General features: G+C 47.6%; 1 protein-coding gene across 1 annotated transcript in view; it reads left to right on the top strand.

Moving 5' to 3' along the window:
- Positions 1-18,599, top strand: part of LOC134988777 (transient receptor potential cation channel subfamily M member 2-like) — a 448,705-nt gene that overhangs the window by 132,914 nt on the left and 297,192 nt on the right. Inside the window, exon 6 of the mRNA XM_063950574.1 lies at positions 17,403-17,735. Coding sequence (XP_063806644.1) covers positions 17,403-17,735 — 333 coding nt within the window. The remainder of the gene's footprint in view (positions 1-17,402; positions 17,736-18,599) is intronic.

Raw genomic sequence — 18,599 nt, forward strand, 5'->3', positions numbered from 1 at the left:
ACACACTCTGTAGCTCTATCACATACCCTGGTGCACATTCTGTAGCTCTATCACACACCCTGGTGCACACTCTGTAGCTCTATCACACTCCCTGGTGCACACTCTGTAGCTCTATCACACACCCTGGTGCACACTCTGTAGCTCTATCACACACCCTGGTGCACACTCTGTAGCTCTATCACACACCCTGGTGCACACTCTGTAGCTCTATCACACACCCTGGTGCACACTCTGTAGCTCTATCACACACCCTGGTGAACATTCTGTAGCTCTATCACACACCCTGGTAAACACTCTGTAGCTCTATCACACACCCTGGTGCACACTCTGTAGCTCTATCACACGCTGGTGCACACTCTGTAGCTCTATCACACCCTACTGCACATTCTGTAGCTCTATCACACACCCTGGTACACACTCTGTAGCTCTATCACACACCCTGGTGTACACTCTATAGCTATATCACACACCCTGGTGTACACTCTGTAGCTCTATTACACACCCTGGTGCACACTCTATAGCTCTATCACATACCCTGGTGCACACTGTGTAGCTCTATCACACACCCTGGTACACACTCTGTAGCTCTATCACACACCCTGGTCCACACTCTGTAGCTCTATCATACACCCTGGTGCACATTAGAGATGAGCGCCTGAAATTTTTCGGGTTTTGTGTTTTGGTTTTGGGTTCGGTTCCGCGGCCGTGTTTTGGGTTCGAACGCGTTTTGGCAAAACCTCACCGAATTTTTTTTGTCGGATTCGGGTGTGTTTTGGATTCGGGTGTTTTTTTTTTTCAAAAAACACTAAAAAACAGCTTAAATCATAGAATTTGGGGGTCATTTTGATCCCAAAGTATTATTAACCTCAAAAACCATAATTTACACTCATTTTCAGTCTATTCTGAATACCTCACACCTCACAATATTATTTTTAGTCCTAAAATTTCCACCGAGGTCGCTGTGTGAGTAAGATAAGCGACCCTAGTGGCCGACACAAACACCGGGCCCATCTAGGAGTGGCACTGCAGTGTCACGCAGGATGTCCCTTCCAAAAAACCCTCCCCAAACAGCACATGACGCAAAGAAAAAAAGAGGCGCAATGAGGTAGCTGTGTGAGTAAGATTAGCGACCCTAGTGGCCGACACAAACACCGGGCCCATCTAGGAGTGGCACTGCAGTGTCACGCAGGATGGCCCTTCCAAAAAACCCTCCCCAAACAGCACATGACGCAAAGAAAAAAAGAGGCGCAATGAGGTAGCTGTGTGAGTAAGATTAGCGACCCTAGTGGCCGACACAAACACCGGGCCCATCTAGGAGTGGCACTGCAGTGTCACGCAGGATGTCCCTTCCAAAAAACCCTCCCCAAACAGCACATGACGCAAAGAAAAAAAGAGGCGCAATGAGGTAGCTGTGTGAGTAAGATTAGCGACCCTAGTGGCCGACACAAACACCGGGCCCATCTAGGAGTGGCACTGCAGTGTCACGCAGGATGTCCCTTCCAAAAAACCCTCCCCAAACAGCACATGACGCAAAGAAAAAAAGAGGCGCAATGAGGTAGCTGACTGTGTGAGTAAGATTAGCGACCCTAGTGGCCGACACAAACACCGGGCCCATTTAGGAGTGGCACTGCAGTGTCACGCAGGATGTCCCTTCCAAAAAACCCTCCCCAATCAGCACATGATGCAAAGAAAAAGAAAAGAAAAAAGAGGTGCAAGATGGAATTGTCCTTGGGCCCTCCCACCCACCCTTATGTTGTATAAACAAAACAGGTCATGCACACTTTAACCAACCCATCATTTCAGTGACAGGGTCTGCCACACGACTGTGACTGATATGACGGGTTGGTTTGGACCCCCCCAAAAAAGAAGCAATTAATCTCTCCTTGCACAAACTGGCTCTACAGAGGCAAGATGTCCACCTCATCATCACCCTCCGATATATCACCGTGTACATCCCCCTCCTCACAGATTATCAATTCGTCCCCACTGGAATCCACCATCTCAGCTCCCTGTGTACTTTGTGGAGGCAATTGCTGCTGGTCAATGTCTCCGCGGAGGAATTGATTATAATTCATTTTAATGAACATCATCTTCTCCACATTTTCTGGATGTAACCTCGTACGCCGATTGCTGACAAGGTGAGCGGCGGCACTAAACACTCTTTCGGAGTACACACTTGTGGGAGGGCAACTTAGGTAGAATAAAGCCAGTTTGTGCAAGGGCCTCCAAATTGCCTCTTCTTCCTGCCAGTATAAGTACGGACTGTGTGACGTGCCTACTTGGATGCGGTCACTCATATAATCCTCCACCATTCTATCAATGTTGAGAGAATCATATGCAGTGACAGTAGACGACATGTCCGTAATCGTTGTCAGGTCCTTCAGTCCGGACCAGATGTCAGCATCAGCAGTCGCTCCAGACTGCCCTGCATCACCGCCAGCGGGTGGGCTCGGAATTCTGAGCCTTTTCCTCGCACCCCCAGTTGCGGGAGAATGTGAAGGAGGAGATGTTGACAGGTCGCGTTCCGCTTGACTTGACAATTTTGTCACCAGCAGGTCTTTCAACCCCAGCAGACTTGTGTCTGCCGGAAAGAGAGATCCAAGGTAGGCTTTAAATCTAGGATCGAGCACGGTGGCCAAAATGTAGTGCTCTGATTTCAACAGATTGACCACCCGTGAATCCTTGTTAAGCGAATTAAGGGCTCCATCCACAAGTCCCACATGCCTAGCGGAATCGCTCCGTGTTAGCTCCTCCTTCAATGTCTCCAGCTTCTTCTGCAAAAGCCTGATGAGGGGAATGACCTGACTCAGGCTGGCAGTGTCTGAACTGACTTCACGTGTGGCAAGTTCAAAGGGCATCAGAACCTTGCACAACGTTGAAATCATTCTCCACTGCGCTTGAGACAGGTGCATTCCACCTACTATATCGTGCTCAATTGTATAGGCTTGAATGGCCTTTTGCTGCTCCTCCAACCTCTGAAGCATATAGAGGGTTGAATTCCACCTCGTTACCACTTCTTGCTTCAGATGATGGCAGGGCAGGTTCAGTAGTTTTTGGTGGTGCTCCAGTCTTCTGTACGTGGTGCCTGTACGCCGAAAGTGTCCCGCAATTCTTCTGGCCACCGACAGCATCTCTTGCACGCCCCTCTCGTTTTTTAAATAATTCTGCACCACCAAATTCAAGGTATGTGCAAAACATGGGACGTGCTGGAATTTGCCCATATTTAATGCACACACAATATTGCTGGCGTTGTCCGATGCCACAAATCCACAGGAGAGTCCAATTGGGGTAAGCCATTCCGCGATGATCTTCCTCAGTTGCCGTAAGAGGTTTTCAGCTGTGTGCGTATTCTGGAAAGCGGTGATACAAAGCGTAGCCTGCCTAGGAAAGAGTTGGCGTTTGCGAGATGCTGCTACTGGTGCCGCCGCTGCTGTTCTTGCGGCGGGAGTCCATACATCTACCCAGTGGGCTGTCACAGTCATATAGTCCTGACCCTGCCCTGCTCCACTTGTCCACATGTCCGTGGTTAAGTGGACATTGGGTACAACTGCATTTTTTAGGACACTGGTGAGTCTTTTTCTGACGTCCGTGTACATTCTCGGTATCGCCTGCCTAGAGAAGTGGAACCTAGATGGTATTTGGTAACGGGGGCACACTGCCTCAATAAATTGTCTAGTTCCCTGTGAACTAACGGCGGATACCGGACGCACGTCTAACACCAACATAGTTGTCAAGGCCTCAGTTATCCGCTTTGCAGTAGGATGACTGCTGTGATATTTCATCTTCCTCGCAAAGGACTGTTGAACAGTCAATTGCTTACTGGAAGTAGTACAAGTGGGCTTACGACTTCCCCTCTGGGATGACCATCGACTCCCAGCGGCAACAACAGCAGCGCAAGCAGCAGTAGGCGTTACACGCAAGGATGCATCGGAGGAATCCCAGGCAGGAGTGGACTCGTCAGAATTGCCAGTGACATGGCCTGCAGGACTATTGGCATTCCTGGGGAAGGAGGAAATTGACACTGAGGGAGTTGGTGGGGTGGTTTGCGTGAGCTTGGTTACAAGAGGAAGGGATTTACTGGTCAGTGGACTGCTTCCGCTGTCACCCAAAGTTTTTGAACTTGTCACTGACTTATTATGAATGCGCTGCAGGTGACGTATAAGGGAGGATGTTCCGAGGTGGTTAACGTCCTTACCCCTACTTATTACAGCTTGACAAAGGGAACACACGGCTTGACACCTGTTGTCCGCATTTCTGGTGAAATACCTCCACACCGAAGAGCTGATTTTTTTGGTATTTTCACCTGGCATGTCAACGGCCATATTCCTCCCACGGACAACAGGTGTCTCCCCGGGTGCCTGACTTAAACAAACCACCTCACCATCAGAATCCTCCTGGTCAATTTCCTCCCCAGCGCCAGCAACACCCATATCCTCCTCATCCTGGTGTACTTCAACACTGACATCTTCAATCTGACTATCAGGAACTGGACTGCGGGTGCTCCTTCCAGCACTTGCAGGGGGCGTGCAAATGGTGGAAGGCGCATGCTCTTCACGTCCAGTGTTGGGAAGGTCAGGCATCGCAACCGACACAATTGGACTCTCCTTGTGGATTTGGGATTTCGAAGAATGCACAGTTCTTTGCTGTGCTGCTTTTGCCAGCTTGAGTCTTTTCATTTTTCTAGCGAGAGGCTGAGTGCTTCCATCCTCATGTGAAGCTGAACCACTAGCCATGAACATAGGCCAGGGCCTCAGCCGTTCCTTGCCACTCCGTGTCGTAAATGGCATATTGGCAAGTTTACGCTTCTCCTCCGACAATTTTATTTTAGGTTTTGGAGTCCTTTTTTTTCTGATATTTGGTGTTTTGGATTTGACATGCTCTGTACTATGACATTGGGCATCGGCCTTGGCAGACGACGTTGCTGGCATTTCATCGTCTCGGCCATGACTAGTGGCAGCAGCTTCAGCACGAGGTGGAAGTGGATCTTGATCTTTCCCTAATTTTGGAACCTCAACATTTTTGTTCTCCATATTTTAATAGGCACAACTAAAAGGCACCTCAGGTAAACAATGGAGATGGATACTAGTATACAATTATGGACTGCCTGCCGAGTGCAGACACAGAGGTAGCCACAGCCGTGAACTACCGTACTGTACTGTGTCTGCTGCTAATATAGACTGGTTGATAAAGAGATAGTATACTCGTAACTAGTATGTATGTATAAAGAAAGAAAGAAAAACCACGGTTAGGTGGTATATACAATTATGGACGGGCTGCCGAGTGCCGACACAGAGGTAGCCACAGCCGTGAACTACCGCACTGTACTGTGTCTGCTGCTAATATAGACTGGTTGATAAAGAGATAGTATACTCGTAACTAGTATGTATGTATAAAGAAAGAAAAAAAAACCACGGTTAGGTGGTATATACAATTATGGACGGGCTGCCGAGTGCCGACACAGAGGTAGCCACAGCCGTGAACTACCGCACTGTACTGTGTCTGCTGCTAATATATAGACTGGTTGATAAAGAGATAGTATACTCGTAACTAGTATGTATGTATAAAGAAAGAAAAAAAAACCACGGTTAGGTGGTATATACAATTATGGACGGGCTGCCGAGTGCCGACACAGAGGTAGCCACAGCCGTGAACTACCGCACTGTACTGTGTCTGCTGCTAATATATAGACTGGTTGATAAAGAGATAGTATACTCGTAACTAGTATGTATGTATAAAGAAAGAAAAAAAAACCACGGTTAGGTGGTATATACAATTATGGACGGGCTGCCGAGTGCCGACACAGAGGTAGCCACAGCCGTGAACTACCGCACTGTACTGTGTCTGCTGCTAATATAGACTGGTTGATAAAGAGATAGTATACTCGTAACTAGTATGTATGTATAAAGAAAGAAAAAAAAACCACGGTTAGGTGGTATATACAATTATGGACGGGCTGCCGAGTGCCGACACAGAGGTAGCCACAGCCGTGAACTACCGCACTGTACTGTGTCTGCTGCTAATATAGACTGGTTGATAAAGAGATAGTATACTCGTAACTAGTATGACTATAAAGAAAGAAAAAAAAACCACGGTTAGGTGGTATATACAATTATGGACGGGCTGCCGAGTGCCGACACAGAGGTAGCCACAGCCGTGAACTACCGCACTGTACTGTGTCTGCTGCTAATATATAGACTGGTTGATAAAGAGATAGTATACTCGTAACTAGTATGTATGTATAAAGAAAGAAAAAAAAACCACGGTTAGGTGGTATATACAATTATGGACGGGCTGCCGAGTGCCGACACAGAGGTAGCCACAGCCGTGAACTACCGCACTGTACTGTGTCTGCTGCTAATATAGACTGGTTGATAAAGAGATAGTATACTCGTAACTAGTATGTATGTATAAAGAAAGAAAAAAAAACCACGGTTAGGTGGTATATACAATTATGGACGGGCTGCCGAGTGCCGACACAGAGGTAGCCACAGCCGTGAACTACCGCACTGTACTGTGTCTGCTGCTAATATATAGACTGGTTGATAAAGAGATAGTATACTCGTAACTAGTATGTATGTATAAAGAAAGAAAAAAAAACCACGGTTAGGTGGTATATACAATTATGGACGGGCTGCCGAGTGCCGACACAGAGGTAGCCACAGCCGTGAACTACCGCACTGTACTGTGTCTGCTGCTAATATATAGACTGGTTGATAAAGAGATAGTATACTCGTAACTAGTATGTATGTATAAAGAAAGAAAGAAAAACCACGGTTAGGTGGTATATACAATTATGGACGGGCTGCCGAGTGCCGACACAGAGGTAGCCACAGCCGTGAACTACCGCACTGTACTGTGTCTGCTGCTAATATAGACTGGTTGATAAAGAGATAGTATACTCGTAACTAGTATGTATGTATAAAGAAAGAAAGAAAAACCACGGTTAGGTGGTATATACAATTATGGACGGGCTGCCGAGTGCCGACACAGAGGTAGCCACAGCCGTGAACTACCGCACTGTACTGTGTTTCTGCTAATATAGACTGGTTGATAAAGAGATAGTATACTCGTAACTAGTATGACTATAAAGAAAGAAAAAAAAACCACGGTTAGGTGGTATATACAATTATGGACGGGCTGCCGAGTGCCGACACAGAGGTAGCCACAGCCGTGAACTACCGCACTGTACTGTGTCTGCTGCTAATATAGACTGGTTGATAAAGAGATAGTATACTACTAATATTATATATACTGGTGGTCAGGTCACTGGTCACTAGTCACACTGGCAGTGGCACTCCTGCAGCAAAAGTGTGCACTGTTTAATTTTAATATAATATTATGTACTCCTGGCTCCTGCTATAACCTATAACTGGCACTGCAGTGCTCCCCAGTCTCCCCCACAATTATAAGCTGTGTGAGCTGAGCACAGTCAGATATATATATACATTGATGCAGCACACTGGGCTGAGCAGTGCACACAGATATGGTATGTGACTGAGTCACTGTGTGTATCGTTTTTTTCAGGCAGAGAACGGATATATTAAATAAAACAAACAACTGCACTGTCTGGTGGTCACTGTGGTCGTCAGTCACTAAACTCTGCACTCTCTTCTACAGTATCACAGCCTCAGGTCAATCTCTCTCTCTCTCTCTCAACCCTAATCTAAATGGAGAGGACGCCAGCCACGTCCTCTCCCTATCAATCTCAATGCACGTGTGAAAATGGCGGCGACGCGCGGCTCCTTATATAGAATCCGAGTCTCGCGAGAATCCGACAGCGTCATGATGACGTTCGGGCGCGCTCGGGTTAACCGAGCAAGGCGGGAGGATCCGAGTCTGCTCGGACCCGTGAAAAAAACATGAAGTTCGTGCGGGTTCGGATTCAGAGAAACCGAACCCGCTCATCTCTAGTGCACATTCTGTAGCTCTATCACACACCCTGGTCCACACTCTGCAGCTCTATCACACACCCTGGTACACACTCTGTAGCTCTATCACACACCCTGGTCCACACTCTGTAGCTCTATCACACACCCTGGTGGACACTCTGTAGCTCTATCACACACCCTGGTGCACACTCTGTAGCTCTATCACACACCCTGGTCCACACTCTGTAGCTCTATTACACACGCTGGTGCACACTCTGTAGCTCTATCACACACCCTGGTGCACAATCTGTAGCTCTATCACACACCCTGGTGCACAATCTGTAGCTCTATCACACCCTGGTGCACACTCTGTAGCTCTATCACACACCCTGGTGCACACTCTGTAGCTCTATCACACACCCTGGTACACACTCTGTAGCTCTATCACACACCCTGGGGCACACTCTGTAGCTCTATCACACACCCTGATGCACACTCTGTAGCTCTATCACACCCTGGTGCACACTCTGTAGCTCTATCACACCCTGGGGCACACTTTGTAGCTCTATCACACACCCTGGTGCACACTCTGTAGCTCTATCACACCCTGGGGCACACTCTGTAGCTCTATCACACACCCTGGTGCACACTCTGTAGCTCTATCACACACCCTGGTGCACACTCTGTAGCTCTATCACACACCCTGGTGCACACTCTGTAGCTCTATCACACACCCTGGTGCACACTCTGTAGCTCTATCACACACCCTGGTCCACACTCTGTAGCTCTATCACACACCCTGGGGCACACTCTGTAGCTCTATCACACACCCTGGTGCACACTCTGTAGCTCTATCACACACCCTGGTGCACACTCTGTAGCTCTATCACACACCCTGGTGCACACTCTGTAGCTCTATCACACCCTGGGGCACACTCTGTAGCTCTATCACACACCCTGGTGCACACTCTGTAGCTCTATCACACACCCTGGTGCACACTCTGTAGCTCTATCACACACCCTGGTCCACACTCTGTAGCTCTATCACACACCCTGGTGCACACTCTGTAGCTCTATCACACACCCTGGTGCACACTCTGTAGCTCTATCACACACCCTGGGGCACACTCTGTAGCTCTATCACACACCCTGGTGCACACTCTGTGACTAGTGTCTTTATGCATCTACTGTACATAACTCAGAGAAACCTGTCCATGGGAGTTATGAACATGTGTAATACTCATCCAGATTTGAGCATCATTAGTTAATCAGCTCCCTGTGAACATGGGTGTGGTCAGGTCTGATGACAGTGTCAAAGTTGAAAATATTATTGTCATACGCACCAAGTACAAACACCACACAGATGGCCTCGTTCTGCCGTGCGTGCACATTCTCGCAAGTTGCGTATAACCGCTCACGCGGTGGTGCGTATTAGCGCGTGGTATGAGTAATTACGGTGGCATTTGTATTTGCATGGAAAAGCCACAAAGACACATTTCATATTTAATCCATATAGTGCACGATTTACACATAGCCCACATGCACCACACCAGCGAGTTACACTTGCTTGGAAGGTACAATAACAAAGGAATTCACCTTTACAGGATATGAGGGGACAGAATTAGGTTATGAGGTGGTGTTTGGTATCCAGCTGTACAGTATATTAAGAGCAATATTCCGGTAGCAGTTTGCAGAAGATTGCACGCTCCTGCGCATAGATATGCACAAGAACAGAATATTAATATTACACTGTATTTACTGTACTTTGATATTCGGCGGGAACCCAGTGGAGAACATCTGCAAGTGCAGCTGAACCAGGCATCGCCCACCTATTCAAACTGACCTATGACCCCTCCTGTACTGTAAATGACCATCCCTGTGACCTATGGGTGAAGAGATTACAGTTTCTATTGCATCATGAAGTGGACAAATGTATAAAAAGCCAAGCTGCCTGGCCGGTCACACATTCTCTGAAAGTCATCTATCTTGATTGACCGAGGACCGGGACCGGGTGGCGCTTGCGAAACAAACGTATGTATCATTGATTGTAGCCTGTATCTCTTATTGTGAATTGTATTACTATTGTAACCCCCTGTTAGTAAATAACTGTAGGTGGGTCAGACCCCAACATATTTAAATACAATTGGTGTTGTGTCCCTTTCCTGTTAAGGTTTGTGTATTTCAGCCACACTTGTATCTGCATTGTGCTTACAGTGTGTCGGTGTGTGTGTACGCAAGTGTGTACTTTGTACGTCCGTTGTGGCATGTGCACGGTACGGGCCTGTGTATGCTAACTGGGTAAAAAGTACTTAGGTTAAGGATTACATTCAGCAGCCGCAGTGGCTAAGGTTTTAGAGTAAAAGGTATAGCTTTTCTGACCTGTAAGTTAATCAGCATTAAAAAAGCTGCAGGGTCTCTGCGGTAAGTGACTCTGGATGCAGCCCGATAAGTGCTCACATCACACTGTCTCCTCATCCTCCTCCTCACTCTGATCACTAATCTCTCATCATTTCTTACTCTCAGCTGCTGTGTGTAATGAGCTGTCTCTCTCTCACTTACCTTTATGTGCAGATCACCTAGTGTAGCCAGTCCTTATCCAGCTCTACCTCAGCTCTGTCACTAACCGACCTCTCTCTATCACCTCTCTATCACCTGGTGATGTGGCTGCAGCAGCCTGAGCAGTGGCGTTGTACCACATAAGTTATCCAGATTTCCAGGACATTGAATTGTAATACACAAAGCATATTTTTGAAGTTCCACCACTGGGCATGTCTTACTTGCATAGTCCGTGGCACAGCAAATCTCTACATTACATTGGTGTACGTGGACACATCTGCAGCTGACACCATCATTGGATAGAATCACATGGGCCTCAGAGAAGCTGAGTCTGCGCCTGGAAGCTGCCAGATAGCATAAGCCGGGTCCCGGCATCTGACATATTATATAGCCCTGAAAGAACATTGCCGATTCCCAAAATGTGAACCAATAGTAATTTTTAGGTTTTTGGGCTTGTCCGTAAAATGTCATAAATTCATCGGCTTACCCAGTGCTATTTTTGTAGAAAAATATGTTCAGAAACTCCCGTGGGTTGGCAGTGGTGGGCGGCGCTGTGGGTAATGTGGGAGGAGCTATAGTGAGAGGGGTCACCTATGGAAGAATAAAAAAATTTCCCTAAGGTGTGCACACCCAAAAAAGGGGTGTGGTCTCACTGTAATGGGTGTGGCTTTGCTGCAAGGGGCATGACCTTGCAGGAAAAGACTTTATACCCCAGTTTTGCAACCCACACACCCGGACATTGCCAACCACGGGGGGGGGAAAATCCTGATTCATGCCCCTTTTTTTTATGACATTATTTGTCATTTTTCCTCTTTATAGTAATGCCAATTACACATTATGCCACACACCGTAATGCCCATTACACATTATGCCACACACCGTAATGCCCATTACACATTATGCCACACACAATAATGCCCCTTACAAATTATGCCACAGAGTCAGGCTTCTAATTACTTTAAAATTACCTGCCTGTTGTCAGGGGTCTCATGCTCTGGGTTCCATGCTTGTTGCCATGGGTTTCAAGCACATTGCCAGTGGTTTTCATGCGCATTGCCAGGGGTTTCATGCGCATTGTCAGGGGTCTTCTGTTCATTGTCAGGGGTTTCCTGTGCATTGTGTTAGGGTCTCCTGCTCTGTACTGCCACGTCATCATGGCAACCGGGAGACAAGTGCTAGCGGAGTAACCTGAGCGTAGCTGATACTCCGGTTCGGGTCTTTTGCTGCGCAGTGGTTACAGGCTCTGTGCACGGCAGGGGATCCGGTGCTGGTTTTTGTGCTCACAGTCTGTGAGGTCTGAGTGGGGCGTGGACAGCACCTGCTATATAAACCCTCTTCTCAGGTTAGGCAGATGCTGCTGAATCTTTGTTGGTTAGTCAGTTCCTGAAAGCTAGCTAGTACTGTGTAAACTTTGTATTTGTTTGTTGCTTACTGCAAATAGGCCTTGGGATTTGGTATTACACTCTGCCAATCGAGACCTAGCAGTAAGACTGGAGTCAGTCGTTTAACCTGCTGGGGTTCTTTTGCTACTCTGTGAACCTAGCAAGTTTGCGGCTGTATTCTCAGACTTGCCTGCCAAAATCCTTTCTCACTGTGCAAGGTGTTCAGGTGTCAGTTTAGTGGCAGTAAGCTGAATCAGTGCACTGCAAGTGAGGACTAGGATTGTGGAGACTCTCCTTGTGTCTATTATTCCATCTCTGACCAAGGAGTTTACTGCCACACCCGTTGGTAACCCTTTAGGGTTTTGCTGTTGCCCTTAGCAACAGCATTTCGGGTTCTCTACGTATTAAATCACAACATCTCGCTTCTTTCCATCTGAACATTCCTAATACTAGGGAGACACCCAGTTTCTTAGCCTTTGGGCTTCTCTGTTCACTTTGTGTTTATTTTGTTACCCTATTACCTTCTTTGTATGTAATGTCATATTCCCCAGTCTGTCTGTGAGTTCATTTGTTTTGCATCCCTCTCCGTTCAGACACCAGTACATTCCTGCTGGCACTGGTGTGCATAACATATTCAGCAGCCTAATACTCCTGTTGAAATTTTGTGGGAATATGGAGCATACCCCTCAAAATACTTTGCAACAGGTGGTCGATCAGGTGCAGGTCCTGACTCGACAATTTAATGATTTGTCCATTAAAATGCACACCTCGCAGGCCGCTGGCGGAGCTCCGGCAGCAGCAGTGCCTTCAGGGGTTAAGGAGCCGAAAGTAAATCTCCCGGATTGTTTTTCTGGAGATCGCTCGCAGTTCTTTTGTTTCAAGGAGAGCTGCAAGCTATATTTCCAGCTTAGGCCTCAGTCTTCTGGGTCGGAGATTCAGCGGGTGGGCATAGTGATTTCCTTGCTACAAGGAGACCCACAGGTCTGGGCATATGGGTTGCAGCCTGACTGTCCGTCGCTTAAAAGTGTTGATGTTTTTTTTACGGCACTGGGCATGTTGTATGATGACCCTGACAAGACGGCCTCAGCCGAGGCTCAGATTTCGATCCTTAAGCAAGGGCGAAGGCCAGTTGAGGTTTATTGTACGGAGTTTCGGAGGTTGGCCCATGGTACCCAGTGGAATGACCCAGCCCTGAGACACCAGTACCGAAGAGGTCTTTCTAACCAGTTAAAAGACCAACTGGTACAATATCCCTTGCCTGATAGCTTGGATCAGCTCATGCAGTTATCCATTCGGGTGGATAGACGGCTGAGAGAGCGCAGGCTTGAAAGGGAGACCGAGGTTTCCTTCTTTCCCAAGGGAACCTCAGACTCTGAGGAATTTTCCGAGGAGCCTATGCAGATTGGGGCTACCCGCCTCTCCTCGCGTGAGAAGACGCAGAGGAGACAGCAGGGGTTATGTTTGTACTGTGGGAATAAAGGTCATGTGGTAGTATCATGCCCAGAAAAGCCGGAAAACTTCAGGGCCTGAGGGTGATGGGAAATATCCTGTCAGGCCAGAAGTCAGAATTTCCCAAGAAGACTTTTATCATTCCGGTGACCTTGAAGATCCTCGGTCAAACTGTCAAGACTGAGGCCTTTGTGGACAGTGGGGCCGACGGGGTTTTTATGGACCACCAATTCGCCCTGAAACACTCTGTTCCCTTAGTACCCTTGGCATCGGAAATTGAGATTTGTGGGTTAAACGGGGAACCATTATCCCAGGGTAAAATTACCTCTTGCACTAGCCAGATTTCTTTGTTTATTGGAGCCACACACTCTGAAAAATTGTCCTTTTATGTGACTGTCTGTACTTTTGCCCCATTGGTGTTGGGGTTACCCTGGTTAAGGGCCCACAATCCTCAATTTGACTGGGTCTCTGGGGAGATTCTTAGTTGGGGTACTGATTGTTTCAGGAGTTGCTTGAGCCTTCCAGTCAGGCTTTCGCAGCTAAGTTTGCCAGGATTGCCACGATGTTATGCAGATTTTGCGGACGTGTTCTCCAAAAGAGTTGCAGAGGTACTACCTCCCCATCGCCCCTATGGCTGTGCCATTGATTTGTTGCCGAATGCTAAGCTTACCAAGAGCAGGTTGTACTCCCTGTCACGTCCTGAGACTCAGGCTATGGCAGAGTACATTCAGGAGAACTTGGCTAAGGGATTTATCAGACCTTCACAGTCTCCAGTTGGGTCGGGGTTCTTCTTCGTGGGTAAAAAGGACGGTTCGTTGCGACCCTGCATCGACTTCAGGGAATTGAACCGTATCACGATTAAAAACTCATACCCACTGCCTCTCATTTCGGTCTTGTTTGACCAGCTTCGTACTGCCACCATTTTTTCTAAGATTGACCTACGTGGTGCGAACAATCTAATCCGAATAAGAGAGGGGGATGAATGGTAGACTGCCTTTAATACCCACTCAGGGCATTATGAATATTTGGTGATGCCTTTTGGGCTCTGTAATGCCCCGGCAGTCTTCCAGGACTTCATGAACGATGTGCTCAGGGAATATTTGGATAGATTCTTAGTTGTATACTTAGATGACATCCTAATCTTCTCCCATTCCCTGGAGGAACATCGGAAGCATGTACGCTTAGTCCTCCAGAAACTCAGAGACCACCGGCTTGGGGCGAAGCTGGAGAAGTGCGAATTTGAAGTTCAGCAAATCACATTTCTAGGATATATTATCTCCCCAGAAGGTTTCCAAATGGAGGGTTCCAAGGTACAGGCAGTCCTGGATTGGGTGCAGCCCACTAGTTTGAAGGCGCTTCAGCGTTTTCTGGGCTTTGCAAATTTTTATAGACGATTTATCGCTGGATTTTCGTCTATAGTGGCACTCACTAAGAAAGGGGCGGATGTTGCTCACTGGTCTTGTGAGGCCAAAGCGGCTTTTGCCCGTCTCAAAAGGGCATTTGTCTCGGCCAAGGTGCTGCGACACCCAGATCCAGAGCGTCCTTTTGTGGTGGAGGTGGATGCCTCTGAGATGGATATTGGGGCAGTGCTCTCTCAGATGGGGGTGTCTGATAATCGCCTTCATCCCTGTGCTTACTTTTCCCGTAAATTTTCGCCTGCCGAGATGAATTATGACGTGGGTAACCGGGAATTGTTGGCTATTAAGGATGCACTCGAGGAGTGGAGACACTGGCTTGAGGGGGCTAAGTTTGTGGTCTCAATTCTCACCGACCATAAGAATTTGGCATATTTAGAGTCAGCGAAGCGCCTCAATCCCAGGCAGGCACGATGGGCTTTGTTTTTTGCTCGCTTTAATTTTTTGATAACATATCGCCCTGGGTCAAAAAACATCAAGGCTGATGCGCTCTCGCTGAGTTTTGCTCCAATCCAGGAGACCACCGAGGAGCCATTGCCCATTGTGTCCCCATCATGTATTAAAGTGGGCATTACCCAGGACCTCTTGTCATTAGTCCTTAGAGCACAGGAGCAGGCTCCTCCAGACCTTCCGGTAGGTCTTTTGTTTGTGCCTCCTAGGTTAAGACAGCGAGTGTTCCTGGAATTCCATGCCAAGAAGTCGGCAGGTCACCCGGGTATTGCCAGAACTCGGGAGTTGCTATCTAGGGTGGTGTGGTGGCCCTCGGTGGCTAGGGATGTGGATCAGTGGGTTCGGGCATGTGACATCTGTGCCCGAAATAAGACTCCTAGAGGGGTTCCTGTTGGCCCATTACATCCACTCTCTATTCCATCTAAGCCATGGACCCACATTTCAATGGATTTTGTGGTGCACTGGAAGGGGTATGGCCTGGAGGAGCGGTCGTGGGTGCGCAGTTGTGATCTTCATGCCCCCAGACTGTTACGCTCTTTCTTCTCGCAGTTCCCCGATAAACCCGGTGGTAGGGGTTCTTTGACCCCTCGTCAGAGGGGGGGTACTGTTAGGGTCTCCTGCTCTGTGCTGCCACGTCGTCATGGCAACCGGGAGACAAGTGCTAGCGGAGTAACCTGAGCGTAGCTGATACTCCGGTTCGGGTCTTTTGCTGTGCAGTGGTTACAGGCTCTGTGCACGGCAGGGGATCCGGTGCTGGTTTTTGTGCTCACAGTCTGTGAGGTCTGAGTGGGGCGTGGACAGCACCTGCTATATAAACCCTCTTCTCAGGTTAGGCAGATGCTGCTGAATCTTTGTTGGTTAGTCAGTTCCTGAAAGCTAGCTAGTACTGTGTAAACTTTGTATTTGTTGCTTACTGCAAATAGGCCTTGGGATTTGGTATTACACTCTGCCAATCCAGACCTAGCAGTAAGACTGGAGTCAGTCGTTTAACCTGCTGGGGTTCTTTTGCTACTCTCTGAACCTAGCAAGTTTGCGGCTGTATTCTCAGACTTGCCTGCCAAAATCCTTTCTCACTGTGCAAGGTGTTCAGGTGTCAGTTTAGTGGCAGTAAGCTGAATCAGTGCACTGCAAGTGAGGACTAGGATTGTGGAGACTCTCCTTGTGTCTATTATTCCATCTCTGACCAAGGAGTTTACTGCCACACCCGTTGGTAACCCTTTAGGGTTTTGCTGTTGCCCTTAGCAACAGCATTTCGGGTTCTCTACGTATTAAATCACAACATCTCGCTTCTTTCCATCTGAGCATTCCTAATACTAGGGAGACACCCAGTTTCTTAGCCTTTGGGCTTCTCTGTTCACTTTGTGTTTATTTTGTTACCCTATCACCTTCTTTGTATGTAATGTCATATTCCCCAGTCTGTCTGTGAGTTCATTTGTTTTGCATCCCTCTCCGTTCAGACACCAGTACATTCCTGCTGGCACTGGTGTGCATAACACATTGCTAGGGGTTTTCATGCACGTTGCCAGGGGTCTCCTGTGTGGGTTTTGTGCACATTGCTAGAGGTTTTGTTTGCATTGCCAGGAGATTATATGCATTGCCAGGGGTTTCAATACGCATTGCCAGGGGTTTTGTGCGCATTGCCAGGGGTCTCCTGCTTGTTGCCTGGGTGAGGGCAGGTACGGGCTGTGAGTAAGCATATACTACAAGCCCCTGCAGCCCCCACAGTCCCTGCAGTGGATTGAGACGCGCTGGGGCTTCACAAGCCTTTCCGTCGATAGCAGTGTAAAAACCTCTTAAAATTGTCACTGCCAAAGAGACAGACGCTAGAGGTCAATTGTTACCTCTAGTATCTGTCTCCTCCTCGGCAGCGGCCATTTTTGGTGGGGGTTTTTACACTACTACGGACGGAAGCTATGAGGGCTTGTAGTATATACTTATTCACAGCTCGCACCTGAGAGCCCTATATAAATAAAATTATTATTATTATTATTATTATTAGGTTTTCAAAGGAGGGATGTCTTTTGTTATAAAATCTGTAGGCTTTTTTTGTTGCCTCCAGATTCCCGGGACTAGAATTTCCACGGTGCATCCTCTTTGTACATACCATGTTAGTGAGTAACACTAGTGTGTTCTAGTTATCACAGCACTTTGTACATACCATGTTAGTGAGTAATACTAGTGTGTTCTAGTTATCGCAGCACTTTGTACATACCATGTTAGTGAGTAACACTAGTGTGTTCTAGTTATTACAGCACGTTGTAATAGTTTGTTTTCTGTTGCAGCCCGCTGATCTTTACCCCAGTCTAATGGTGTCATTGATTGAAGATAAACCAGCCTTTGTCCACCTCTTTCTGGATCATGGAGTGTGTCTCTCGGAGTTCCTCACCACAGAAAGGCTCATATGCTTGTACAATAACACCGACCCGTCCACTCTGATTTATATCAAACTTGTGAGTCTGGCCACTGGTGAAGGATGGAGTGAAGTTGCACAATCCACCATTGGACTACATCATGTGTCCGGTATCCTGCAAGATCTTCTGGGAAAGCTTGCTGAGCCAATGTACCCAGGTGCACCATATAGTCGCACATGGAGCCTGTTTAATGGAAACATCGGGGTAAGTGTAACAGCCTGGGTGTAACAGGCTGGGTGTAACAGGCAGGGTGTAATAGGCAGAGTGCAACAGGCAGAGTGCAATAGGCAGAGTGTAACAGAATCAGTGTAACAGGCAGAGTGTAACAAGTTGGGTGTAACAGGCAGACTGTATCAGGATAGGTGTAACAGGCTGGGTGACACAGACTGGGTGTAACAGTCTGAGTGTAATAGTCAGGATGTAACAGGCTGGGTGTAACAGACAAAGTGTAACAGGCTGAGTGTAATAGGCAGAATGTAACAAGCTGGATGTAACAGGCTGAGTGGCACAGACAGATTGTAGCAGGCTTGGTGTAACAGGCTGAGTGTAATAAGCAGGATGTAACAGGCTTGGTGTAATAGACAAAGTGTAACAGGCTGAATGTAATAGGCAATATGTAAAAGGCTGGGTGTAACAGTCATAGTGTAACAGGCATTGTGTATCAGGCTGGGTGTAACACACTTTGTGTAACAGGCTGAGTGTAAAAGGCTTTGTGTAACAGGCTGGGTGTAATAGGCTGAGTTTAATAGGCAGGGTGTAATTAGCTGGATGTAACAGGCTTTGAGTAACAGGCAGATTGTAACAGGCTGTGTGTAACAAAATGGGTGTAACAGGCAGAGTGAAACAGGCTGGGTGCAAAAGACAGAGTGTAACAGACTAGGTGTAATAGGAAAGATGTAACAGGCTGGGTTTAACAGACAAAGTGTAACAGGCTGAGTGTAATAGGCAGGAAGTAACAAGCTGGATGTAACAGGCTGGGTGTAACAGGCTGAGTGTAATAAGCAGGATTTAACAGGCTGGGTGTAACAGACAAAGTGTTACAGGCTGGATGTAATAGGCAAGATGTAA

This window comes from Pseudophryne corroboree, chromosome 2 (assembly GCF_028390025.1).
Source record: "Pseudophryne corroboree isolate aPseCor3 chromosome 2, aPseCor3.hap2, whole genome shotgun sequence".
Lineage (NCBI taxonomy): Eukaryota > Metazoa > Chordata > Amphibia > Anura > Myobatrachidae > Pseudophryne > Pseudophryne corroboree.